We start from the raw sequence: 25,496 nt of genomic DNA, 5'->3' as shown, positions 1-25,496 counted from the left end.
CACAGCTTCCGTCCAGGCCCTTCTCTGCCCAGGCTCGACCCCAGCTCCGCTCGTGGCTTTGAGCTTCAGGGCCGTCACCTAAGCCGCTGTGTTTCTGCGTTGTGATGGGGCCCTAGTCACCCTGCCTGCCTTTGGAGACCGTGGGGCGCGTGTGCACACGCTTGCCCTGGTCAGTGCTGCAGGGTCCCCTCTTAACGGCAGTAGCAACGTGGCACTGCGTGGGCTTCCGTTCGTAGGTCGCAGACGGCTAACTGGACTCTGCTCTCCCCGCAGGCCGGGGAGCTGGAGAGCCGAGAGGCAGAGCTGAGACGCCGCGACGCCTTATACAAGGAGCAGCTCGGGCGCCTGGAGAAGCAGGTGAGCGGTCCGGCGGGAGGGCGGCTGGGCCCCGAGCTCCGGGCGGGCTCAGGAAACTGACCCCGCAGTTCTGCGCCGGAAAGAGGCAGTGACAGTGTGACCGTCGCGGTACAAATACACGAGCACCGTTACTGATTTTCTCCTGGGGGTCAGGGATCAGAGGGCCCTTCTCTACTTTTCTGAAGATGAGCCTTTGAAAGGAACAAGTTTCAGAGGCACATCACCTGCCCTTTTTCAAATCTGCAACAACGAAAATTCATTTGGTAACTTTGTAACTTGCTTCCTGTTTGGGCGGCTTAGTATGTTGATCATGAAGGAGTTTTCAAAGAGACGCTGAAACCGTGGCAGGCGACGGTTGGCAGGTTAACCCATGGCTCTCCCTATGCCTGAGACCGTGGCCAAGCCACCGCACGCCTGCTGTCCCCGCGGGTCCTGGAGTCCCTTGTCTCGGTTTGGAGCTTTGAGGTTGGCGGGGTCTTGCAGGCTTCATGGCAGGCACGGGCACTGGAGCCTGTCCGTGGGGACAGAAGGGGGCCACCCGTTGGTGTCTGGGGGACGCCAGGCGTGTGAGGTGTGCAGCACGGAAGGTGACTCTCCTCCGGTTGTCCTTACAGCCCGTGCCCTGCTTCTTTCTCACCGTCCTCCCGCTCGTCCTAGGTCAGCTCCAGACTCCTCACATAGGCAGATGGGCCCCTTCTTTTAAGTGAGGTTTGCCTGCGTGGTTGAGAGCAGTTACTGAAAGCTTCCAGAAGAGGTGTGCAGATGCTTAAACACTAGCATTTTGCAAAACAGGAGCCGGGTCTCTGGAGGGAGGTGGGGTGGAGGGGGAGAGGGGCTGGGCAGGCCTAGTGGGCCTTCTCGGGGGACAGTTGTGTTCCTGTAGTGGCTGGGACCACGGAGAATCTTCTCCAGTTGCTGTTGCTGTTGTATTTTTATATAAATTCTGCCTCAGTTGTTGAATGCTCAGACTTTGACATTTTCAGCTTCTGCACCTTCCAATCGTCAAGCTCCTTTTTTTTTTTGGTTTCCTTTTACGCTTGGAAATTGATGGTGGAAAGCTGTTTGGGGCAGACTTGGAACAGCGGCTGGATCATCCTCGACCCCTCAGCAGCTGGGAGCCAGTCGGGGTGGGGAAGGTCGGGGCGGGAGGCGCAGAGGCCCGTTGCCCGGAGGACGCCGTCTGGACCCGGCCGTGTGATCGGCGGCGATGGGCAGGAGAGCCCGCGGAGTCCAGACCAGTGTTCAGGGGAGGGGACTTCGTGACCCTTCTGTGCCCGTGACGGTTATTCCTGAGTGAGGGGAGCATGTTTTGTGGGGCGCCTGTGCCTCGTGATCTTCCTGCACAGTTGTTCCTGGTGCCCAGGCCGCCAGGCTGGAGCGAGGAGGGCTTTCCTTTTCCCGCGAAGAGAGGTGCGCTGCTGTGTTCACAGCGGCCTCGCCAGGGTCTCGGCCCAGGAAGCACAGCCGGCGTGATGTCCGTTCAGGCGGGAGGCAGAGAGCAGCGTGCACTGACGGTGGGGGGCTGGGCACCAGCCCCGCCGTCCGCTCCGTGTTCTCTCCCCTGCAGACTGCAGGCCGCGCTCCAGCAGCAGCGGGTGTGTCTGAGGCTGTCTCATCTCCAGGGATGGCCTCTTCTCCAGGCCTCGCTGGGCCCAGGGCCAGGCAGGTGGGGCGGGCGGCTCCAGGGTCCAGCAGAGCTCAGCCCTGGTTCCGCCTCAGCAGCACAGCAGCCTGGGACTTGGAGCAAGTTGTCTAAATTCCGGAGCCTCAGTTTCCTCGTCTTTGAAACGGGAATTTCAAACTCGCGCTGCCAGCTGTCTGGGGGACGCGTGGTTGTGTGCGTAAAGCAGCCCCCGGAGTGCCTGGAGGACCCACCCGTTCATCCCGCGTTAGTTTGGCTCTGTTCAGTGCTGGGCAGTGGTGGTTCCTGCCACACGGAGCCCACAGTCCAGGGTGGGAGGGGAGGGGATGCTGAGGGCTAGGGCCCCAGACGAGGGACGCCTGAGACCTTCCTGTGACCAGTGGGCCTGCCAGCTCCGTCAGTATGGTCTTACTTTTCTAAACTCAGCAGCTGCAAGTGGAGAGGGCACTTTTGGGGTCTAGTTTCAAAGAGTGAGGCAGGGAGAAAGGGAGGACCTTGGAAACGTGTGTTCTTCCTGGATTTCGGGCTCTTTCCCCAAGAGGTGCACCCACTCCCCGCCATCCCAGCCTCTGCCTGTGAGCAGTTAGTGCTTCTCCTGGTTTCCGTTTTTTTCTCCTTGGGCTTGCTTTTCCTAAGGAGCGGCTGTGCCTTGATCCTGCCAGGCCTGCAGCCTTCTCAGTGCGGCACGAAGCAGCCCTGCCTGGAGTCCCTGAGCCTCTCCAGGAAAACAGGAGCTGCTTAAGGTTCCGAGGAAGGGGAGTAGGTTCAGGGAAGTCCGCTTCACAAGAGAAGGTGGCTGCTGGTCAGGGGTGCAGGAAGAGGGCCCAGCCTCACGCTTCGGGGAAATGAGTTACAGCCCAAGGCGACCCTGTCACACACTCAGTGGAGCGGCCGCCGTGGGAAGGATGGGCACCAAGGATGGCGGTTCAGCCTGTGCTCCCAGGGGGCCGCCTGGCCAGGCCCCCTTGGGAAGCTGTCACCCAGGGTCCCTGGAGCTGAGCAGAGCTATGCCCTGAGGCCCGGCCTTTCCTAGCAAGAATGGGCTGCTTATACCTGTGCTAGCCGCCTCCGATAAGGTGAGACAGGAGGACCCTTGATCCAATCCGATTCTTTTCACATGTAGGAAAGCGGCCCCAAGGCAGCTCAGTGGTTTGAGAGTCAACTGGTACAGCGGTGAGTGCTGTGCTCTTAGACCTAGAGGGACCTGGGCCGTGTCCCTGACACCTAAGACAGAAGTGGGGAAGTGGGTCAGCCTGACCTGTGTCCCATCTGTGGCCACCCTGGTTGCCGGCACTTCTGTTTCTAAGGACTCAGACGATAGAATCCTGTCGGGGGTGTGACTGGTCACCAAACTTAGGTTTCCCAAAACCCACCTTTTCTCCCTTTGCTAACGTGGACATGGTCCTGTCTGGTATCTTCCCATTTTCTCTGAATTCTTAGTTGCCAGAGCAACAAGAGTCTCCGTCAGGGAGTTCAGAGCTTGCGTGACTCGCCTGGGTGGGGACGAGAATTCATCTAGCATGCCAACGCTGTCTGCAGCTGACCCCAGGTATCCGTGTTGGATTCACTCTTTTCCATCTCCTGGGCGGAGGCTGGGGGTTCCGGGGCTCTTTCTCTCCACCCCCTGCTGACCGCACCCCTTCTCACCAGCATGGGCCTGTCCTGGTCCCCGTCTCTCCTAAGCAAATTCTAAAGCCCTGTCTTTGTGCTCGGCATTTCCCAGCAGCTCAGCCTGCCGGGGCCTCAGCCCTCCTGGCCCTACTCCCCGGCCTGGCCATCCGTCCCATGGCCCCTGTGCCCTGTCGGGAGCACAGGGCAGAGGTCACCTTTGTGCCCTTCCCGGAGATCACCTGCACAGGTGCACTGGGCTGAGGCCGGCTCTCCATCCCGGGTCTCATATCAAGATCGGTTGTGATTGTATTTCTCGGAAGAGTGTTTTTAAAGACCTTACTGCTTAAGCTGTCCTCCTGCCGTGGAGGTGTCTGGTGTCCTCGCCGCCTCGCCGGCCGCCGCAGTCGGTCCCCAGCTGCCGGCACTGCTCTCACCCTGGCTTTCCAGTGCCCACGCACAGCTGCTACCTCTGCCCGGGGGGCAGGCACCTCCCAAGGCTTTGTTTGCCTCCTGCAGGCCCCGTGTGTGGACGTGGCCCTTCCTGCTGGGTCTCAGGGATCACGTGCAGCTTGCACGCGGCCCCACGGCCTCCTCAGTGGTGGACGTGGGATGTACGTCTGGGGCTGGCTGACTTCAGAATCCTAGTCCGGCCGCCCTGTTCACACTGGGATTTATCTTTTTAATGGGCAGGCAGATATGCTCCAGAAAGGAAATAGCCACGTGGCCCTGCCTATTCTGCATCCAGACTGCGTCCTCCTAGACAGTCTGATGCCACGTCCTGCACTTGGAGGTGACTGTCCGAGGAGCTGTCCCCTCAAGGCAGCCCGTGGCGCTAAGTGCCCAGGTTGGTGTTACGCCTGCTGTAGTAGAAGGTCTGCCTGCACCTCATCCTGCCCTCAGGGTCAGTGACGGGGGTCACAGTGCAGTCGAGCTGGGAGGAGCCTCAGGAAGGAGAGTGGTCGCTGAGTCAGGAGGAAGCGGCCGCAGAGCCGCGTGGCAGGGACGGTGCAGTGGCCGAGCGCATAGCATGGCCAGGCACGCGAGGCGGTGGTGGGTGTGGGGGCCATGCGAGGCCACTGCAGTGGCTCTGTATGCAGGGCTCACGTCTCCACACGGACCGTCTTCCTGGGAACTCGCCCCGCAGCTGGGAAAGCCAAGGTCTGCTGGACTCTTTCCTCTCCCTGTCTGTGTGTTTCCTACACTCCATCCATCCCCACACTTCCCGATGGTTAAAACTGTCCCCTCCTCTGCATCCACATCTCCGTCATCTGTCACCCACATGAGGGCATCGTCCCTGATGGTCTCCTGGCCTTAGTGGCCGTCCCTCTGTCCCGTCCAGATTTCTCGTTGCCTTGTCTGCACTGTGCTTCCTCACCCGGCCCTGGACGTCACCTGGTCGGGCCCTGCACGCCCTTCAGACTCCACCCCACCATCTGCTGGCCCAGCTCAGTGTCCCCAGCCCCTGATGGGGGTCGGCCTCTTGCCCCAGCTTGAGCTCCAGGTCGGGACGTGATTCTTACACGTACAGCAGCAAACCTGCAAATCCAGAGCAGAGGAAGCGGGGGAGGGAAGGGTGCTCTGTGGACACACGCCCAGCACAGGTTCTGGGGCCGCGGCCTGTGTGCCTACCCACCCGAGGCCAGCCCGCGGGTCCCTGCAGAGCGAAGGCCTTCCCACCTCTGTCAGCGGCACCTCGGGCCCGTCGCCAGACACGGCGGACGTGGGGCTGGGCAGGCGCAGCTCCCACTGCAGGGCAGCCGGGCCGGGGCCGTCCCGGACACTCGGAACCCGGGGATCACGTGGGAAGGGTGTGGAATGTAAAGATTCTGGGGCTCTTGGTGGCCTCTTGCCTGGTGCCTTCTTAAATACACCAGAGTCAGTTTGGGGGGGTCTTGGCGCTCTTAGGATCTCACAGTACCAGCCTCTAAACTCAAGCAGAGGGAGGTTAGGTTATTTACCCGAGTTAAACGGCTCAAGAAAGGACTTCATGTCTTGCTTGAAATGCCTTGGGATGTAAAGATTCCGGCCCATCACTGTCTCCGCGAGGGCTGTCCGTGTGGACCCCGTGGAGCCGGGTTCCTGCCGTCCTCCCAGGAGGAACACAGGCCGTCCCATCTCTCGTTCAGAGGGTCACACTTGGCAAGTGTTGTGGACGTGCTCATGGCCTCTGTCGAGAATGCCAGGCGTCACTAAAACAAACAGACGACGTTGCGGCACCTCGTTGTTGGTTACCAGCTGGCAGCTTTGCGTAGAACAGCGGTACCTGCGGACACCTGCCCCAGGCGTCCCTGTGGCACCTGCTCCCACGGCCCACTTCCCTGTGGACGCCCAGGAACACGTGTTGTCCAGCGGAGAAGCCGATCGGAAGGCGCTGCCAGTGGTCCCGAGTGGAGCCCCTTCCCATCAGGTTGCCGGTAACCCCTGGACCCAGGAGCGGTGTTGCTGGCCTTGTGGGTGGGGCTCTTGGGAGGGGCCCGGGGAGCTCTAGCGATACGAAGCGGCAGGAGGCGCTTGGGGGAGAGCTGGTGTGAAGCGCGAGCTCGGTGAGGAGTGGCTGAGCTGAGCTGCCGGGACTGCGGGGCTCCGGGAGGCAGCGGGGCCCCTGCCAGCTGACGTGCGGCTGTGAACGTCCCGTTTCGTCGCAGTGTTGCTGACAGCACCTCTCTCCCCCAAACACGTGACCTTGAGCACACAGGCGGCTCTGTCCAGGCTGCTCCTGATCCTCTCCTGGACTGCCCTTCCCCAGGGCGCCCCAGGGGCTTCCTGGGGAACAGGATTCGCTTCGCGGAAATCGCCTCACTGCAGACTCCCATCAAGGCCGCGCCTTGTTTCTTTGAGATCGCCTCTCAGATGTGTTAATGATGGAAGAAAGAATGAGAACGATGAGGAAAGTCTGGAAAAAACTGGATCAGTAAAATTTAAAGAGGGAAAGCAGACAAACGACTCAACAGATGGAGGAATTGAGCAGAAAGGAGAGTGGGTTTAAATGGAATCAGAGAGGCATCTGAAGGGGTTTTGAAAGGGAAACACAGAGATTACGAAGATTTTAAGTCGCTGGGCTCTGAATGATTAACTGCTGACTGAGGTTCTGAGGCCAAAATCATGCCTCTGCTGAAATGAGAAAAAAAGACAGATGTGTACGAATCTCCTTAGTTTTCAAAATGAACCTCAAGAAGGATAAACCAGAAACTAATGAGATTTTTTACCTACAAGCGGGAGTGGGAATGGGCTGGGAAGACAGGGAGGGTGTGGGACATCTCTGAGTGTGTTTTTTATAAATAGTTTGACTTTTGAACCATGTTAATGTTTTTCTTATTTAAAAATTAAATCGACAGAGATGGTTTTAAAAATTAATACAAGCAGAAATAAATGAACCCAGCCATCTATCAGACAGATACCACCCACAGAGAGGGACTTCCAGAGAGAAGATGTCTGGGCTCCCCTCTCCCTGCTCTCCCCACCAAGTATAGATGGGAACCCTGGAATAAGTTGAGAGGCACCACAGGACTGTGAAAGGAAGGAAGACGAAGAGCTGGTGAGGGACCCTGGGCTGGAGGAACAGCGCGGTGGCCCAGGTGCTCACAACCCCCTCCCAGTGACAGAAGGCAACCAGGGCCAGTGTCTTCGGCCCCAACCTAGTGGCAGACGGCTTCGCAGGTCGGCTCACATTCCTCCAGATTGAGATGGAGCCCCCCAGCCATACTGGGGGTCTGGTGAGAGCCCCTGGCATGCACCCCCAACAAGTGTTCTTCGTCCCTGGGGCCAGAGACTCCCTTCTTCCCCCGAGACCCCAAATGGCTCGACAGCACACCAGGGGGACCCTGCCACAGCAGGGCTGGGGGCAGCCAGGGAGCACTGGCCTGGCAAGAGCACTTTGTCCTGTGGACCAGAGGGTCCTTGCTCCCACCCAGATCATCGGTGAGCTGCTGGCCGGCAGGGGATGTCCCGCCCACAAGTGGCTGGGGCAGTGCTCCTTGTGCCCTGTAGGCAAAAGATGCCTGACAGTGGCAGGGGGACCCCTCCCCAACAAGTGGCTGGCGGGGGAGCACAGCCTGGGGAAGCACTTCCTGCTCCGCAGGCAACCCTGCAGGGTCAGCAGGAGCCCCAGTGCCTTGGAGGAACCAAGTGGACACAATAGTGCAGTAAAGGCTCTGAATCCAGATGCTGAGCAAATCCCAAAGATAAACCCAAAGAAAGCCACACCTAGACTCACAATCATGAAACTTCTGAAAGCTAAAGACAAAACTTGAAAGCAGTCAGAGAAAACCAATGTTACGTATGCAGGGAGGCCGATTTGATCGATGGTGGAATCTCATGTAAAATCATGGAGGCCAGAGGAAGTGGTGTATTTCCTGAGTCCTGAAAGAAAAACTCTGTTAGCCATGAATTCTACACCCAGCAAAACTATCCTTTAGGAATGAAGAGGAAATGAAGACGTTCTCGGATTACAGAGAGCTAAGAGAATTTGTGGCTGCCCAGTGTACCCGTAAGGAATGGCAGAGTAAGTTCTTCAAACAGAAGGAAAGGATAAAAGAAATAATTTGGGAATATGAACAAGAAAGAAATAACAAAGGAGAAATAAAAAAATGCAGATAAATACAACATAATCCTTCTTCACATGAATTTTTAAAATCATATTTGATTGTTGAAACAAAAAATATAACATCGTATGATGTGAGGCAAATGCATGTACAAAAAATGCTCAAAGTAGACTTTAAAAAGTGGAGAGGCTGGAGGAACCTCAGTGGAAGTGAGGCTTGCAGACTTGACCCTGAGCGGTAGAGCGTCGGCAGCAGCAGGTTGTATATTACATGTGTGCATTGTAATGCTCAGTGCAGCCACTGAGAAAGTTAGGTGAAGCAGTGACTCAGACACACTATTAATAAATCAACATGGAATCTGGTGAAATGTTTAACTGACAGGAAGACAAGAAAAGAGAAATGGAGGAGGAACAGAGGGAACAAACAGAAAACATGTGATAAGATGGAAGACTTAAGCTCTAACTGTCAGTAATCACCTTAAAGGTAAATGGTCTAAATATACCAGTGAAAAGGCCGAGATTGCCAGAGAAGATCACACAAACATGCACACACACAACTCTGCTGTCTATAAAAAACTCAGTTCAAATACGGTGACATAGATGGAAAGTAAAAGGGTGAAAAAAAGATATGTCAGGGCTTCCCTGGTGGCGCAGTGGTTGAGAATCTGCCTGACAATGCAGGGGACACGGGTTCGAGCCCTGGTCTTGGAAGATCCCACATGCCGCGGAGCAACTAGGCCTGTGAGCCACAATTACTGAGCCTGCGTGTCTGGAGCCTGTGCTCGGCAACAAGAGAGGCCGCGATAGTGAGAGGCCCGCGCACCGCGATGAATAGTGGCCCCCGCTTGCCGCAACTAGAGAAAGCCCTCGCACAGAAACGAAGACCTAACACAGCCATAAATAAATAAATAAATAAATAAATAAATAAATACAATTAAAAAAAAAGTAGATTAAAAAAAAAAAAGATATGTCATGTAAACATTGATCCAGAAAAACATAGGAGTGGTCATTAATATCAGATAAAGTACTTCAGAGCAAAGAAAATTACTAGACACAAAGAAGGGTGGTATATGATGATAAAAGGATCAGTCTACCAGGAAGGTAATAGTAATACACATACACATAGTAATCCTAAATGTGTATGCACCGAAGAAGAGAGTCTTAAAACATGTGAAGCAAAAACTGAGTGGGCAGAAAGAAACACACAAACCTAAAATAATAGTTTGGGGACCTCAATATCCCCTTTTCTCAGCAACTGATAGAAGTGCTAGACAGAAGATTGTCAAGGATGTAAAGGGTCTAAATGACACAACCAACTAGCAGGATCTGACATATAAAGGATACTCCAACAATAGCAAAATGCATGTATTTTTTAAGCACCTGTGGGACCAGGATAGTCTATATCCTGGGCCCTAAAACTAACCTTAACAAATTTGAAAGAATAGAAACCACATATCAAAATATATGGGATATAGCTTAAGCAGGGTTGAATGGGAAATTTATACCAGTGAATCCCTAAATTAGAAAAGAGGAAAAGTTTCAAATTAAAAGGTCAAGAAATTAGAAAAAGAACAGCAAAATAAACCCAAAGCAAGCAGAAGGAAGGAAATAATAAAAGATAAGAACAGAAAATATAATCATAATAGGAAAACACTAAAGAAAATTTATGAAACAAAATGCTGGTTCTTGGAACAATTTGATAAAATTGATAAACCTCCAGCAAGACTGACAAAGGTATAGAGAAGACACAGGTCACCCCCATCAGCAGTGAAGCAGGTTGTATCCCCACAGATTCCATGGCCACTGGGAGGGAATGAAGTAACACCACTTTATGCTCATAAATGCCACAACATAGAAGAAATGGACCAATTCTTCGAAAACCACAAACTGCTAAAACTCAGCCAAGATGAAACTGATAAACAGAATAGTCCTGTAACCACTGAAGAAATGAACTTCATGACTTTAAGACTCCAGGAGAAGAAATCTCGAGGCCCAAATGGTATCTCTGGAGATTTCTACCAAACAGTTAAAGAAATTAAAACCAATTCTACGCAATCTCTTCTAGAAAAGAGAAGCTCAGGGGAAACTTCCCAACTCATTTTATGAGGCCAGTATTATTCAATACTTTGTCAGACAAGCAGTGTTACCAAACCAAAGACAAGAGAAAACTACAATGTCTCTCATGAAGTTAGACACAAAAATCCTCAACAAAATATTTGCAAACCAAATTCAGCAATGTATGAAAAGAATTATATACTATGTGTGTATACACCATGTTGTGCAAAGTGGGGTTTATTCTGGGTGTGCAAGGCTGGGTCAGTGTCTGAAAATCAATGAAATCTGTTATATCAACATGCTGAGGGAAAAAACGTATGATCATACTAATTGATACAGAGAAGTATTTGACAAAAATCTACTCCCATTCATGACAAAAACTCTTGGAAAATCGGGAATAGAAGGGAACTACCTTAACTTGTTAAAGAGTGTGTACCAAAACCACCAGCTGTCACCAGAGACATGGATGAGATTCTGAACGCCCCCCACCCCACCACGGCAACAAGGTGCCTGTCAACACGTCCACTAAAAGCAGGGTTAGAGTTACGCCACCAGTGAGACACTAGCCTCTGCAGTAAGAGAAGAAAGAGAAATTAAAGGCTGTGGGTTAGAAAGGAAGAAATAAAACTGTCCCTGTTTGCATAGGATACGATCATCTGCATAGATGACCTAAGGAATCCAAGAACAAAGAAGAGGAGACCCTAGGACTCATAAAGGCTTTTAGCAAGGTCACCATACACAAGACCCACACACGAAAATCAACTGCATTACAGATTGCTATGGACTAACAACATCTGGTACTGAGATTAAAAGCACCAAAAGCAAGATCCATAAAAGGAAAAAAATGTTACAATGGACCTCATCAAAATTAAAAACTTTCGTTCTGTGGAAGGCCCTGTGAGGAAGATGAAAAGAGGAGCTACAGACGGGGAAAAAAATATCTACAAACCACACACCAAGCAAAGGACTAGTGTCTAGAATGTAGAAAATACTCTCACGATGCACCAGCAAAAAATAAATAAATAAAAACCAACAATCCAATTAGAAAAATCCACCAAGGGGATATACAGATGGCAAATAAGCACATGAGAAGACATTCACCATCATTAGCTATTGGATATGCAAATTAGACCTGCAGTTAGACATCGCAGCGTACCTATTGGGGTGGCTAACATCTTATCTTGTGAAAAAGTGAGGCGTGTTCAGAACATGGTGAGGGCATGTGAGTCTATACGGAACCCAGGAGATGGCCTGAAAGAGGTCCCACGAGCCGAGTTCGGACACCTTGTCTGCGCAACACAATAGTGACGACAGAAATGGATTATAACACGTTGGATTTTAAAAAGAGAATCTAAGTCCAAACTGACATAAAAACATACAGGAACAAAAGGAGGAAAGGAGAGGAAAACTGTCTTTACGATGGAACAACAACTAATAAATGTGCAGAGAATGATAGACAGTCACCCATTTGCCACTGTTGTAATAATAATCAATTCAGGCAAAAACCATGACTGTTGGGAAGTAGGGTAATTATGCTTTTACAGCATCACTCTTCAGGTCACGTGCTTGTGGTCGAGGGAAAGGGTGTGGTCGCAGGTCTATGGTCCTACATAGCAAATCACCTCGAAGCTCAGAGGCATCAAGCAGCCGTTGGTTAGGGTCACGGGCTCTGAGAGTCGGGGGCTCAGACAGGACACAGGAACAGCTTGGCTCTGTTTCCTCAAGTCAGAGGCCTTGCCGGGGGCCATATGGTGGCTGGGGGCTGGAACCATCTAGAACCTTCTCCCCCCCACCCCTGGCAGTGGATGTGGCCGTGCTGGGGCTTCACTGGACTGTTGGCCGAATCATTTACGTGTCCCTTCCGGGTGGGCTGTTCCAGGCTTCCTCCCAGAGAGCGAGGCACCAGTGTGCCAGGTGTTCACGATCCCACCTCCAAAGCCACGTGATGTCACTTTGAAGCAGCCACAAAGTTCCACCAGGGTCGGGGGAGGAGTGTCCCGTGACCTCATACACCGACGTGTCGATGGGGGACATGGCTGCAGCCCCTCGGGAAAGCAGAGCAGCCTAGCGGCCACCCCCTAACTCCTCATCTCAACGGTGGGACACACTGAGGGACGGCTGCCTCACCTCTGCCGTTTCTCCGCCAGGAATTTTAACCCGAATCTAATCATGACAAAACAAGTGCTCAAACTGAGGGACATTCTCTGAAACAACTGTCCTGGCTTCTTGAAACATATCAGTGTCCTGAAAGGCCAAGAGAGGGTGGGAGCAGGTTAGACTGAAGGGCAGGCAGGGCCACGTCAGCCAGGCACGACCTGTGACCCTCGACTGCGTCCCGGATTGGGGGGGCTCCCTGGGGCAGCTGGGAACAGTCAGATACAGGTGATATATTAGAAAATTATCCTATTGATGTGAAGGGTCCCGACTGTGGTAGTTGTTTAGTGTTTACTCAGAATATCAGAATTGATTTGCTCTTGGGAGATGCAGCTGAAGTGTTTGGAGGCAAAGGGTCGTGATGAGTAAAATATCGATAACTCAAGTGGCTTCAGCCAGAAGGAGCGTGCGAGTGGGTGGATGGGCAGAGCCCCAGTGAGCGGTGAGTCCAGGTGACGCGCACCTGGTGCCTGTCACGCTCTTCTCCGAGGTGCGAGATTTGAACGCGGGGCTGGAAGGAGCCCGCGCCACACTCTCCGCCTGAGCAGCAGAAATAAGGTTTCCAGGAGGATGGAAGGAAACAGAGGATGTTAAAGGAAGAAGGGGCAGAAAAGGCAGCTGCAGGGCTGCTCTTTGCAGGAGGGTCAAGGTTCCTCCAGGTGCAAAACTTTACCCTTTCAGCCGCGCGGCCTGAGCGGGATCAGCGGGCGGGGAGGAGAGGCCGCATGGCATCTTCCAGAAGGGCGGCCCTGGCGGAAGCAGAGGCCATCAGGCTGGACCGAAGGGCCCTGGGCATGGCCCCGGAGGCCGGGCATCAGTGCTGAGTCGGCAAAGGAGGGCAGTGGGGCCTGCCCTGGGCTCCATCTCCCCCTGCTCCCCCCACGGTGCCTGCGGGTGGCGGGAAGGGACGTGACCTGGCTCGGCCACCCCAGCCCGAGGCTTGGGGTTGGTGGGGGGACAAGAGCCGCCCCTGCCGCCTGCCAGCCGCTGGCCTGGGGCCGTTCTACCCTCTGCGCCCGGAACTCGTGCCGGGAGCTGCCGGCCCCCAGGGCTGTGGCCGGTGGACTCCGCTCCGTGGGAGAACAGAGCACCTGGGGGTCAAGGTCCTGGAGCCCCCCATCAGCTGCCGCCGCCTTGGGGTCCTGCAGCCTCGGGGTCCCGCCGCCGTGAACACTGACCCCCCCTTGCTCCCGATCCGTGGTTCCAGAAGCTAGTAGTTTAATTTCCTCAACAGATCACTTGTTGGTAACAATAGTGGTCACGACAGCTCCCGTTCCTTCAGCACCGACTGCTGCCCCCGAGGGTGACACGTCAGGAATCGTCTCCCCCGGTGGTTGTGAGGGGCTGTCACTCCCCCCCACGCAGCAGCAAATGTCCCCAGTAACCGTGCTGGCCTCTGTCCCTCCTCGCGCAGACGGCCCCCTGACCCCCGAGGGCGGCTGCCACGTGCTGCTCAGGCCAGAGGGAGATCTTTTTAAACGCACCTTACTTATTTCTGGTGTATTTATTCGTTTATTCTTGGTCTTCTCCCACTCCTCTGAGCACAGCCCAGCACCCCCCGACTCCAAGCCTGTTTCATTTAGGAGCTCGTGCTTATGAGCTGTCTCTACAGCCCATAAGCTGTTGGGCTCTATTTGCGGGTATGAGAATGGGACCTTTTAAAAAATACCCTTTTGCAGCCCCCAAACTTCAGGCTTCCGTGAGAACCTGTGCGGATTTCTTCGGTGCTGTGACATTTCCTGTTTGCATTTGCACAGCCCGGAGAGCAAACACATACCGGTGGTTCAGGTGTGTGTTCGTGCATGTCTCAGCTCATCAAGGTATTCGTTCTGTAGAAGGACCAAAACCCTCATTTGCATCTGTTCGTCTCTTTGTGTCAAGCGCCTGGACTAATCCTTCCCTGGAGGAGGCTCCGGGCAGACGCGCCCGGTGGGTCCGGCTCCCAGCCTCAGGCTCTGTCTGCAGAACAGACAGCGTGAAGTGTGTAACAGCACCTGGGGACTGGCGGGCAGTAGGTGCTCCTCACAGGCGAATCCCCTCTCCTGGAGGTGAAGTCAAGAAGAAAAGAAATCTTTTCCCAGAGTCTCTTAGAACCTTTAGTAAACACTTAGCAGGAACCTTTACGGTACTTGAATTGAGTTAATTAGTCATTTTTGCAATAAAGGAGAGAATTATTTTTAACTTAGGTAATTTATACCTCATACACATTGAGCTATATTATCCCCGCAAAGCCTGCTGTCTACCAACATTTTGAAACTGTTCTAAAATTAGAAGTTGGAATCAGAGGAGGTGACAACCATGAAGAAAACTCACCTGTGTTTAGGAGAAGCAAGAGGAGGTCTGGTGTTTCCGCAGAACTGACGACGGGGTTGAACGTGTTTCCAATTACTTTGGAAGCCAAGGGGGCCCATGAGACGGGGGCACGGAGGTCGCCAGACTTCCCCTTTTCCTCTTCTTTTTTTCAGCCCTCTTTCCTCCTTTGATTTTCTTTTAAAACTTCTCAGACCACAAAATATCAAGCAGCTAGGAAACTTAATACAAAGGACCACATTTTAGTGTCCCACTGTAGTTTCCGATGTTGAAATAAAAGTCAGGTTTCTCAGAGGATGGAGCTCTTTGTGGAGCGGGAGCCACAGGCGGAGGTACGGACTAGTCAGTGACAAGGCAGGCTTAACCTCAGGGTTTCCGGGACCGGGAGCAGCGTTTCCCACCTTGGGTGCCAGGGAACCCCCGGGATCTTCCTTAAACACCGACGCTGGGGCCCCACCCCAGACCACCCAGCAGCCTATGGGCTGGGCTCAGGCGGCCCCGCGGCTCCAGGGTTGAGGGCCACAGCGAGCTGCCCGCGGGTGCGAGGCCTCGGGGGCGGGAGCCACGGAGGGCAGGGCGCCGCCAAGGGCGCCGGGATTTTAGGAAACGGCTGTGGTGGCCGTGGGGGCCCTGCTTCTGGGCACCTGCGCCCCCCAGGTGTCCCAGGCACTCAGGTCCCCCGGGAGCTTGTGCTTGGTGGTGCCGGTGAGGCCTGGAGCGGTCCGCCCGACCTTCCCCGGACGGGCTGGGCCGCGTGGGCCGCACGCCCGACTGGCCAGAGGGCGGGGAGGCTTTCGGGGGTTGGGGGGGGGGGCGGGGGACAAGGCTCTGGGAAGCAGGGCGTCCAGCCTGTAGCTTCCGCCGGCAGCGCCCTCTGGTCCCAGGGCCGAGTCTCAGTGCTGAGGACCTGTGCGTGCCGAGCCTGCCTCCCCGGGCGCCTGATCAACACCCCTGTGGCCTGAGTCACTGCCCGCGGGGGCCGATCCTGAGACCTTGACTCTGGGGCCCTTTGCTCGGGGTCGGGTCACCAGTAAGTCACAAAAGTGGGGTTAAAATTCATGTCCCTTCATTTTTAAAATTCCTTTTTGTTTTCTATTGTGCTCTGCATTTTGTTTTCACACTCTTTAGATATTCACGTAGCCAAACATGTTTCTGGAAGTGTAAAACCCAGCTAACCGGCGCACAGGCCCGGCGGGCTGCCTGGCTTCCTTGTGAGGGCAGTGCTGCCCGCCTGGCGGCCGTGTTCTGGCCCCTTCCCCTGCACTCTCCGCAGCCACCCCTCCCCGGGCCGCCCCCCAGGAGCTGACCCCGGTCCTGACCGCCCCGTCTCCGTCTCCGAGGGCGCAGTCAGTGGTCCCTCCAGAATGGAAATCAGACCGCATTGTCCCCTGAGCAGCCGCCGGCTTCCTGCCAACCCTGAAGCGGGCCCTGTGTGAGGTGGCCAGGCCCCGGCCCAGCCGCCCGCTGACCGACTTCCAGCCACACGCCTCCTGCTTTCCCAAGAGCGCGCCGCGGTGGTCCCAGCCTAAGCCTCCCCTGAATCTCGTTTCCCTCTCCATGTCCTTCAGGTCTCCACCCACGCTGTCCCGCAGAGTGGCCTTCCTGGCTGTGTCTTACCCCTACCCCGCCGTGTCCTTTTGGCACTGGTTCCTGGGTAGAATTGTTGTTTTTCAGGAGCCAGGCTGCTAGCTCTGCGAAGGCCAGGGCTGCACCTCTCTCGTTTACTGCTGTGAACAGTAGGCACTCATAAATGAGGGGAAGAAACCGACGAGCCCTGGCCTGCTGGTCACTGGCTCCTCGGAGCCCCAAAGATGGCCCATCACTGCCCAGGGACCCGGGGCCCGGCGGGGGTGGGCGAAGGCAGAGGCACCCTGGCGCTGGGGAAACCCTCCTGTCTGTGCCTGGCTGCAGCCTCCGTCGTCTCTGAGGTCGGGAAGCGGCCGTCTGCCCACGGCAGGAACTCAGCCTCGGAAACAGGCCTGGTGGGGGCAGCGGTCCTGGAATTTCGCGAATTACAAGCTGTGGGGAAGGTTCATCTGAGGTTGGAGCCTAAGCTCGTTGTGGGGTCTCCTGGGCCGAGGGGCGGACGCGGCAGGTGGGTTGGATCAGCCAGGCCTGGAGTGTGACCGGGTGCAGAGGTACCTGGGTGAGAGCTGAGGGTTGCGGGGTGTGATGGGAGGGGCTGGAAGCAGGGCCCAGGGAGGGAGCGGAAGTGAGGGCAGGAGAGTGTGGGAGGAGTGGAGGGTAAAGGCGTGGTCAGTGGGGTGAGAGGGCAGGTGTGCCACGTGGGGCTTTCCGGGGGGCGGGGTGGAGGGGGGGGGTCACAGGTGGGACCATCCTCAGGATCAGAGGGGGTTCTCAGGTGGGACTGTCCTGGGGATGCTTGAGGATCCTAGGTAGGACCGTCAGGTTGCAGTTGGGATCCCAGGTGAGGCTCTCCTGCAGGGTGGGAGGCCCTGGGTGTGGCCCTGAGGATGGTGGCCGTGGATGAGTTTGGATGGTGTGCCTGAGGATGAGGAGATTGTGGAGGGAAGGGACCCCGGGGTTGAAAGGCTCTCAAGTGGACATCCATGAGGGCAGGCAATGGGGGCAAGATTGGCCCTTACCCATCCTGGGTAAGTGTCGGAGCAAGTCTGGAAAGGGGTGCCTTCTCCACTATCAGCAGAGTAGAGCATAACCGGCCAGCTTCACTTGGTCATTTTTAGCAATAGTAGTTGCTGAAAGGGCAGCGCAAGGGGGTCGGGGGAAGGAGCAGAGAGGAGGGAGGAGCGGGGTCGAGGTGGGGTCTGGTGACTGGGGAAGGAGCCGGCACCAACGGCGGGGAGGGGCAAAGACGCTGAACTGGCTTCACAAATAGCCAGTTGTTCAGTCCCTCAACAAAACAGAATTTCTGTCCCTTCACCTACTGTGTCACTGACTGCACGCCCAACAGTTTTAAAAGTTTTATGTTGACTATTTGGACTTTTTACAAAACACTTTTGTCTTTTCTTTTCTTTCTTATTATTTTCAAGTCAGAGATTCTCCAAATGCCCTTGCGTTCCTGTGGGCTTGGAGAGCCTTTGGTAATTAGGCTGGTGAGTTTCCCGTATCCCTGATGACTGGCTGGACGTGTTGAAGCCCCGCAGGGTCTGGGGTCTCCCCTCCTCAGTCTGCTCCCTGCAGAGTCTGGTGCTTCCTTGAGCCCCGGCCCCGGCCCCGACAGCTGCGCTGACTTTGCCGGAAGTGTCCCGGCTCCGGGCCTTCAGGTTCCTCTAGGCGTAACCGCGCGTCTGCCCTGAGTCCAGTCTGCGTGGCCCTCGGGACGTCGGACCCCTTGCTGGAGGCGTGCACGTATGCGAGGCTGATGGGTCGGCTCTGGGACCTGCCTCTTTCCCTCGAGGTTCTGGCCCCTGGGCGGGATCGTCTGCCTCTGACCATCTGTCTGCACCGGCAGAGGGATAGACATTCCTACCGGAAGCATAGCTCTGGGTGTGAAGGGCCAGTCTGTTGGCCGGTCCCAGCCACAGCGCCTGGCATGGGGGTCCGCTTGAACCCCGTGGGCCCTGTGTCCCCGGTTGATGGTTCAGAGCAGAACCAGTGACTGTCTCTCTTACCCTCACCCGAAGTGTTGCTGAAGCGCTCTCACCTGGGGGAGGGGTCCCAGCTCCTGGTCCTCACGTGGCCCCTGCGGCCTCTCTGGGCCCGGCGCTGCCGGTGGGGCTGCGTCCGCGGAGCGGCAGCTCAGAGACTTCCACTGACCAGGCAGACGCTGCGTGCTCGTCACGCTCTTGATCTGCCCGGGCGGAGCTGCCCCTGCTCCCCTTTTTCAGCCGCTCCTGGTGGGGCCGCTCTGTGCCGGCACCGCCGGCAGCTCTGGGGATAGGTCAGGCAGAGGGGCTGAAAACCCCTCCCTTGGTGGAGCTCGCCTCCTCCAGGAGATGCTCCTCTCTTTCCCTTGGCTGACGTGCATTTGGGTGTTAAGTGTTTAAGACGTTTATTGTTTCCTCTGTGCCAGGCCCCACGAGCTCGAAGCGTTTTATATGTGCCATCTCAGCGGCATTTGTAGCGATTCCCACGACACTGTGTGGAGGGCGCTCTGGGACCGTCCTCGTTTCACACAGAAGCCCGGGAGCCAGACGCCCCCCGCGGCCTGCACCCACCCTCACGGCCCGGCGGCCTCTCACCGTTCCTGGGGCTCCCCTCCAGGCCGGCAGACCGAGCTCTGCCGTAGGGACCCCCGTCCTGGCTGCAGTGGGGACGGACAGCCCCCCTCAGTCCCCAGCCTCCTCCCTCCCCCTGCCCTCTCTTTTGATCTCCAGAATCCAGGCCCTTGGAGAAATCAGACAGTATGAAATATGAAAACTGCTTGGGAAGTGATTGAAGAAACACTGACTCTTGAAGCCTGTTGAGATAAGGCTCACACCTTCTCACTCACGTTATTTAATTTTTAATGGCAGGCTTAATTAATCGAGATCAGGTCTTCTGGTTTCAGACTCGCTCGCAGCAGCTGGAGGGGGAGGAGGGCCTCTGAAATCGTGGGGTCTGAATCTAGGGGAGGAGAGATCACCGGTCGGGGGGAGCAGGGGGCGGCGGGGCTGCGGGGGTCGCTGTGTCGTCCGTGCGGCCGCCCCACCGCTCAGCACACCCTGAAGAGTGGAGCCTTGCTCAGCCCCATGGCCTGCGGCCCGGCTGCCGTGGGACCTTCAGCGCTCAGCAGGGTCTTGGTGGGGGGGCCCCCGGTCCTTCCAGAAGCCCCTTGGTGAGTCTGCGAGGGCCCTGCTCTCACTGGCTGAGGCCTCAGAGCGCACGGCTTCCGGCGGCCCCAGGAAGCTGGGTGGACCCGGAGCTGCTCCCTCGGGGCGCGTGCGGGGCGCAGTGCGGGGCAGGGGGTCGCTGGCGGTGCTGTCCTGCTCAGGCAGGTTAGATGGGCAGAGGGCGCAGCAGGGGGCGGTCCTCTGAGCCATCCTGAGGCTGTAGAGGAAGCTGCGCTGGGCTATCACCACTTCTTGGCCTGCGGGCACTTCCTGCGACTAGCCTCACCGACCACAGGTTCGAGCTGAGGTCGCAGTCAGTGCAGCCGCTGACGCAGGTCTCCCCAGCCGGGCGGTGCGTCGAGGTGCAGGGTCCCAGCGTCCGTGGGCCCATCTGGGCCGCGGGTGCTCCCCTGGGAAGGGACGGTGCCCAGCTGCTCTCCCAGGGGGGCAGGGCTGAGCCGCGAGGCTGTCTGTAGGAGGGGACGGGCGGCGTGGCTGGGGGCTTGTGGCTTCAGAAGGGGCAGTGGTGGCGTGTGGGTGGTACGGTCGTCCCCTGAGCCCGCCCCCCTCGGCGCCCCGCGGGGAGGGCTGCCCGCCTGACGGCTAGGAGACAGGGCTCGGGGGAGGAAGTGACCCAAAGAGCAGACGCCATGTGCAGAGAGAGTTGAAACATGGACCTCCCAGGAGAGCATCTGCTCAGCGGAGAGGGCCTGACCTGATCCACCTGTGTCCTTACGCCCTCCCCAGGGTCAGTGTCGGTTGACCGTCCACTGGTTGAGGTGGAGTTGGAATCTCTTGGCTGGAGCGTCGGGGCTGGACGGCTGGGCATCAGCATGTCCCTGTGGAGGGGGGCAGCCTGGCTGGGTGGGGAGAGCCCCCGTTTATTTCATGCCTGTTGTGCGCTGGGTGTTCGCAGCTCCTGTTGACCATCAGAGGGGCCTCGGCTGTCTCCCCGGTTCAGAGGTGGGGAACATGCCAGGGAGCGGCGGGGTGGCCTCAGTCAGCAGCTGGGGGTGGCGGCCCGGCAGCGGGCTCGCCCCAGCACAGCCCAGAGCAGAACCCCTGCCCTTCGTGGGCTCAGCTGCGCCTCGGAACACCCTTCCGCGTCCCTCCCAGCTGGCCCTTCCCAGAGGCCGTGGTACCAGGATAGGGCTGCCGGCCTAGTTCCGCCCCCCACCCCGGGTACAGACTCCGCCTTCGCTGCCCTGCAGGTGCTTCGGGGACGTGCTCCCCGCGCCCGCCTTGGTTACCTTCCCTGCAGGTGGATGATGGGGCCCATGGGGTACGGCGCTTGCCCCGCACGGCTCTGATCTGGGCACCTGTCACCTCTTCTGGTCCAAGTGGTCTGTTCCTTTTGGGCCAGGCTCCCTGTGTACTCAGTGGAGGTGGAGTTGGGAGAGCCGGGCTCGGAGGCCGACGGGCCGTGGGGTCTCCGTTTCTGTGGGTCCCTTCACCTGCCTCACTGGCTCCTTGCAGGGCCTGACTGACCGGCACCCGCGGGAGCCCTGAGCCACAAGCCTGCGTTTGCCCATCTGTGGTGGGAAGGGGCTGCCCCAGGCTTGCGCGGGCCCAGCAGCTCCACAGGGCATCTTGCTGGGGCGTCCGACGCCAGACCTGTGTTGGGCTTCCTCTGGGTGGTTTTGTTCTCGAGCCTGCGTCCTTGGAGGTGTTGGGTCCACCTGTGAGGCTCACGGGGCTCAGCCAGGAGCTGGTGTTGGGGGGCAGCTGTGTTTACGTTGGTCTCCTCTGGAGACGTGGCATGCGGGGTGCTGGGCCTGGGTGGCCTGAAGCCACTCGCCTTGGGGCACAAAGAAGTGGAGTGACTGTCCGGAAGGACGCTGCGGTGGCCCCAGGCTCCAGCCCAGCTCTGTCCTGCTGCCATCCCCACACTGCTGGCCCTGTGCACACACGGGGTGACCTCGGAAGGAGGGCAGCATGTGCCTCTGGGACTGCCTGGCAGTGCTGGTGAGTGCGGGGGTCCTGGGCTGTGGTCCCGGCACTGCTGCCTGCTGTGTGGCTTCGGGCAAGTTGCTTCACATCTCTGGGCAGCAGAGTCCACGTATAAGATGGGGTTGGACCAGACGAAGGCCCGGCAAACTTTTTCTTTAAGATAGTGACTGTCTTAGGCTGTGTGGGCCTCGCTGTCTCTGTGGACACTGTCGTAGCCCAGGAGCAGCCACAGCCGTGCGGTCACAAATCGTGGGCAGGGCCGTGTGCCCATAAAACTTTATTTACACGGTGGGGCAGGCCGGGCTGGGCCTCGCTCGCGGCGGGGGTGTGACCCCTGAGCCAGGGGCTCCATGTGTCCTGGCGGCCACGGCTGGTCCATGAGGAGCTGGGCCCTGCCTGCGATCCTGGTCAGGAAGTCGGCATGTGTGGACTCAGTACGGCTGCGGGTGGGGTTGCGGCCGGAGAGAAGCTTCCATCTGGTAACGGGTCGGGTCTGTTTTCTCTTTGCAGAATGTCGAGACGTACAGACTGTCTTCACAGCAGTTCCACAAGGCAGCCTCGAAGATGGAGGGTGCGATCAAGTAAGAGCTTCCTCCTCCTGAGCTCCGCCTGCGTTTGTAGAATCTCCCTGCCCCGAGGCCTGATTTCAGGCTTCTCCAGGGTCTCAGATCCCTGCGCCCGGGGTCGGGGCAGAGCCAGCCTCTCCAGGCCCAGGTCCTGCGTGTCCTGTGAGCTGGGCCGGGCACTGCGCTCAGGCCCCTGCGGGAGTCGAGAAGGGGTGCTGCTGGCCCCCCCGCCCCTGGGCGGGTTCCGGAGCGGCCTGGCCCTGAGCCGCGAGCCTCTGCGTGACTCTCGGTCGGGGCTGTCTTGCCTCCGGAAGGATGGGGTCGAGTGGCACAGGGCTGAGCACCAGGCTTCTGTCCGCCTGTCCTGCTCCTGCGCTGGGGGCCCGGGAGCCGAGCGTCAGGGACAGGGGCGCGGCAGCCTGTCCGCTGCAGACGCGGCTGCTGCTTCGGGTGCAGGTCCAGGAAGGTCTGCAGGGGCCCCGTGGGGAAGGGAGAGCCGGTCCTTTGTGTGCAGGCGTCCCTGGGGACCCGTCGACCTTCGTCAATCCGCTGGGGCCCCCACGCCTGCCCCTCCCCCTCCCAGGCCCGGTGCAGGGGGGACCGGCTTGGATCTGCCACCTCGAGGTGACGGCGTATGGAGGTTTGGGGGACCAGGGGTGAGAGGCCGCTGCTGAAAGCCGTGGGGGTGCCCAGAGGGGGCACATCCCGTCCAGACCTGGCACCGCAGGGACCCCCGAAGCCGGGGAGGTGCCGCGAGTCCTGGTCGAGATGACTGAAGGGAGGGTGTGGGGAGGAGAATCTTCTCTTGCAGTTCAGCCCTGGGGCAGTGACGGGAGCTGGGGAGCAGGACCCTCCCGCTCCCCGGGGGGCGACGGAGACCTGGGACCCCGAGGACGGAGCGTTCTCGCTGCCCCGGTGGAGTCCCCACTCCTCCCAGATGAGATTCCGGCTCACCGGCATCACAGGCACTGAGTGACAGGGAGAGGCTGGGTGACAGCCACCCAGGAATGTGACCCCCAGAAGTGGGCAGGCCCTCGCCAGGCTCCCGAGTGGGGCAGCCCCCGCCCTCTTTCCCTGGATCTCGACCTACCTGCAGGGGAAGGAGCTGGAGAGCTGCCAGGACTCTGCCGTCAGCGCTGCCGCGTTTTGTCACCCACCATGTGGCCCAATCCTGAGGGGGGACTCGGGTGGATTTGACTGTCACCTCCTTATTCATTCTCGTGCCCTCTGAAGGCAAAGGGGGTTGGCGTGTGTGGTGCAGGAGGGACTCTGTCCAGGGCATCCTGGACGATGCTCCCCGTAGAGCGTGTGACTGAAGGGTCGGTGCCCCTCGTCTGCTGTCGGTGGTTCCATCTCGCAGACCGGGAACTGGGGCCAGAGAGGTCGGATGGCTCCCTCACCTGCACAGTCACGCCTGGACGTGCGGCGGGGGCCAAGCCCGGCTCGGACAGCTTCGGGGCCTCTGGGCCTCACTGTTTGTCTTGGCGGCTTTGCTGTCCCGTGGAGGCCCCTGTGGACGTAAGGTGGGCGGCGGGACGGAGGTGAGAGCCCAGCAGACCTGGACTCAGACCTCGGCCCCGCCTCCTGCTGGGTTTCCTGTCTGCAGGTGAGACCCCCGTGGACAGTGGACCTGGGCCGTCAGCGGCTGCTGCCGTGCCTGCGTGACAGTGGCTAGCGATGGCGGTCGTTTATTTAGTCGTCCCTTCACCACACCTAGCATGGCATAGTGTGGAACAGATTTAACATGTAAATTGAGTTTACTAAAAAAACTGTTGCAATTTCCCAAACAGAGCCAACAGGAGGCAGAGTTAGAGATTGTTTTACTTAAAACCTGGGGTGGGGACCGACCGAGTCCTTGGTAGGAGAGTTCTTGCATTTGCAAATGTGTGTCGACTGTATGGTAAATACCACAGAAGTAAATGCAGCTGCTGACCGGTCACATCGGAGCATTTTCTTCTAAGACAGTGGGCGTCTTTTAGCAACTCTGAGTCCATGGAGTGGTCACTTAGGTGGTTAACCAGATGCCTGTGCGTCTTTCACACACGGACATGGAGCACAGAGCACCTCCATCCGCCAGGCACCTTGCTTGGCACTGGTGACAGGACCACAAAGAAGACAGCTTCCGTTCCTGCCAGCCAGGCACTTACAGCATTTAGGGGATGACAAACAACATTTAAAAACTAACTGCACAAAAAGCATTTGCCCAAACAATGGCTGATTACAGTGATGAGCCGTGAAAGACAGTGAGTGAAGAAGCCCAGTCTGAGGCCCCGACCCAGACCCCAGACCCGGGCGGGCATGGGGTGGGGGTGTCCTGCACTTAAACTGACTCCTCAGGACCCAAGACGTGGGCCAGAGCGGGCAAGGAGGGAGAGAGGGCTTCCCAAAAGAAGGTCAGCAGGTGCGGAGGCCCCAGGCAGGAAGCGATTAGCATGTTCAAGGCACTGCTGGAGGAGTGGATGAGGAGACTGGGCAGAAGCCAGAGCCCAGGACTTTGTAGCCAGTTCCAACCCGCTCTCTTTCCTAATATATGCATTTGAAGTGGCAATTGCTCTCCGGCTTTAGCTGCACCCTACAAGTTTTGGTATATAATTCTGTTCAGAATTTTTCTGATTTCTTTGACTCATAGGTTGTTTCAAAATATATTGCCTACTTTCCAGACACTGGTAATTTTCTAGTTCCCTTCTAGAGCGTTGACTTCTGGTTTAATTCTGTGATTAGAGAACATGCTGTAAGTCCTCGAGACACTCTGAGAGTCTTCACGGCCCAGCGAGAGGTTGGCTCCGGCGACCTTCTGTGTGCGTGTAAAGTAGTGGCTCCGCGGTGACATCGCTCAGCCGTGCCCAGATCCTCTGCATCGTTACCCTGTGTGGATTTATGGGTTCTTCCTGGGATCACTTCCTTCTCACTGAACTACTTCTTTAGTGTAGTTTGCTGATTACAGAGTCTCTCTGTTTTGAATTGTCTGGAAACATCCTTACTTTACCCTTAATTGGAAGCAGATAGCAGTCCTTGCCGTTGGCTTTATCAGGGACTCTTTCTACTCCATGATACCTATTTTTCCCTGGAGAAGTCGGTGTGGATGTTATTGTTCCTCCTTTGTGCTAGTTCCTGTTTTCTCCGTCTGATTTTCAGACTTTGTCTTTGGTTCTTTAGCATTTTGACTCTGGTGTGCCCAAGTTTAAATTTTCTTTCTTTTTTCCTGCTTGGGGTTCATGCCTTGGGGTTCGATGTCCTTTCATTAGTTTTAGAAAATTTTCAGTCATTCCTTTTTCAGATAAAACTCTGCCTGTCTTATCTTTCTTCCTCTCTGGAATGACTGTGTCTCCCGTGTCTCCGTGCTCTTTTTTCTGGTTTTCCTCACTGTTTCTTCATCTCCATGCTGTAACCTGAGTCTTCTCTACTGACTTTTCACTTCACTAATCCTCTCTCTAATGTGTCATCTGCTTTAAACCTATTTATTGAATTCTGAATTTCAATTACTGCATTTTTTCAATTCTAGAAATTCTGTTTGCATTTTCTCCCCCGGTGTCTGGTGGGGTTCTGGTTTTTGCCACCTGAATTCTTGAACATATTAA

At 56.8% G+C, this 25,496-nt stretch overlaps 1 protein-coding gene across 1 annotated transcript in view; it reads left to right on the top strand.

The window, feature by feature from the left end:
- Positions 1 to 25,496, top strand: part of CHCHD6 (coiled-coil-helix-coiled-coil-helix domain containing 6) — a 131,130-nt gene that overhangs the window by 84,083 nt on the left and 21,551 nt on the right. The window contains exons 5-6 of the mRNA XM_036867806.1: positions 274 to 357; positions 21,863 to 21,933. Coding sequence (XP_036723701.1) covers positions 274 to 357; positions 21,863 to 21,933 — 155 coding nt within the window. The remainder of the gene's footprint in view (positions 1 to 273; positions 358 to 21,862; positions 21,934 to 25,496) is intronic.

The sequence above is a fragment of the Balaenoptera musculus genome, chromosome 11, assembly GCF_009873245.2.
Source record: "Balaenoptera musculus isolate JJ_BM4_2016_0621 chromosome 11, mBalMus1.pri.v3, whole genome shotgun sequence".
Classification (NCBI taxonomy): Eukaryota; Metazoa; Chordata; class Mammalia; order Artiodactyla; family Balaenopteridae; genus Balaenoptera; species Balaenoptera musculus.
This window is presented reverse-complemented; position numbering and strand designations above follow the sequence as displayed.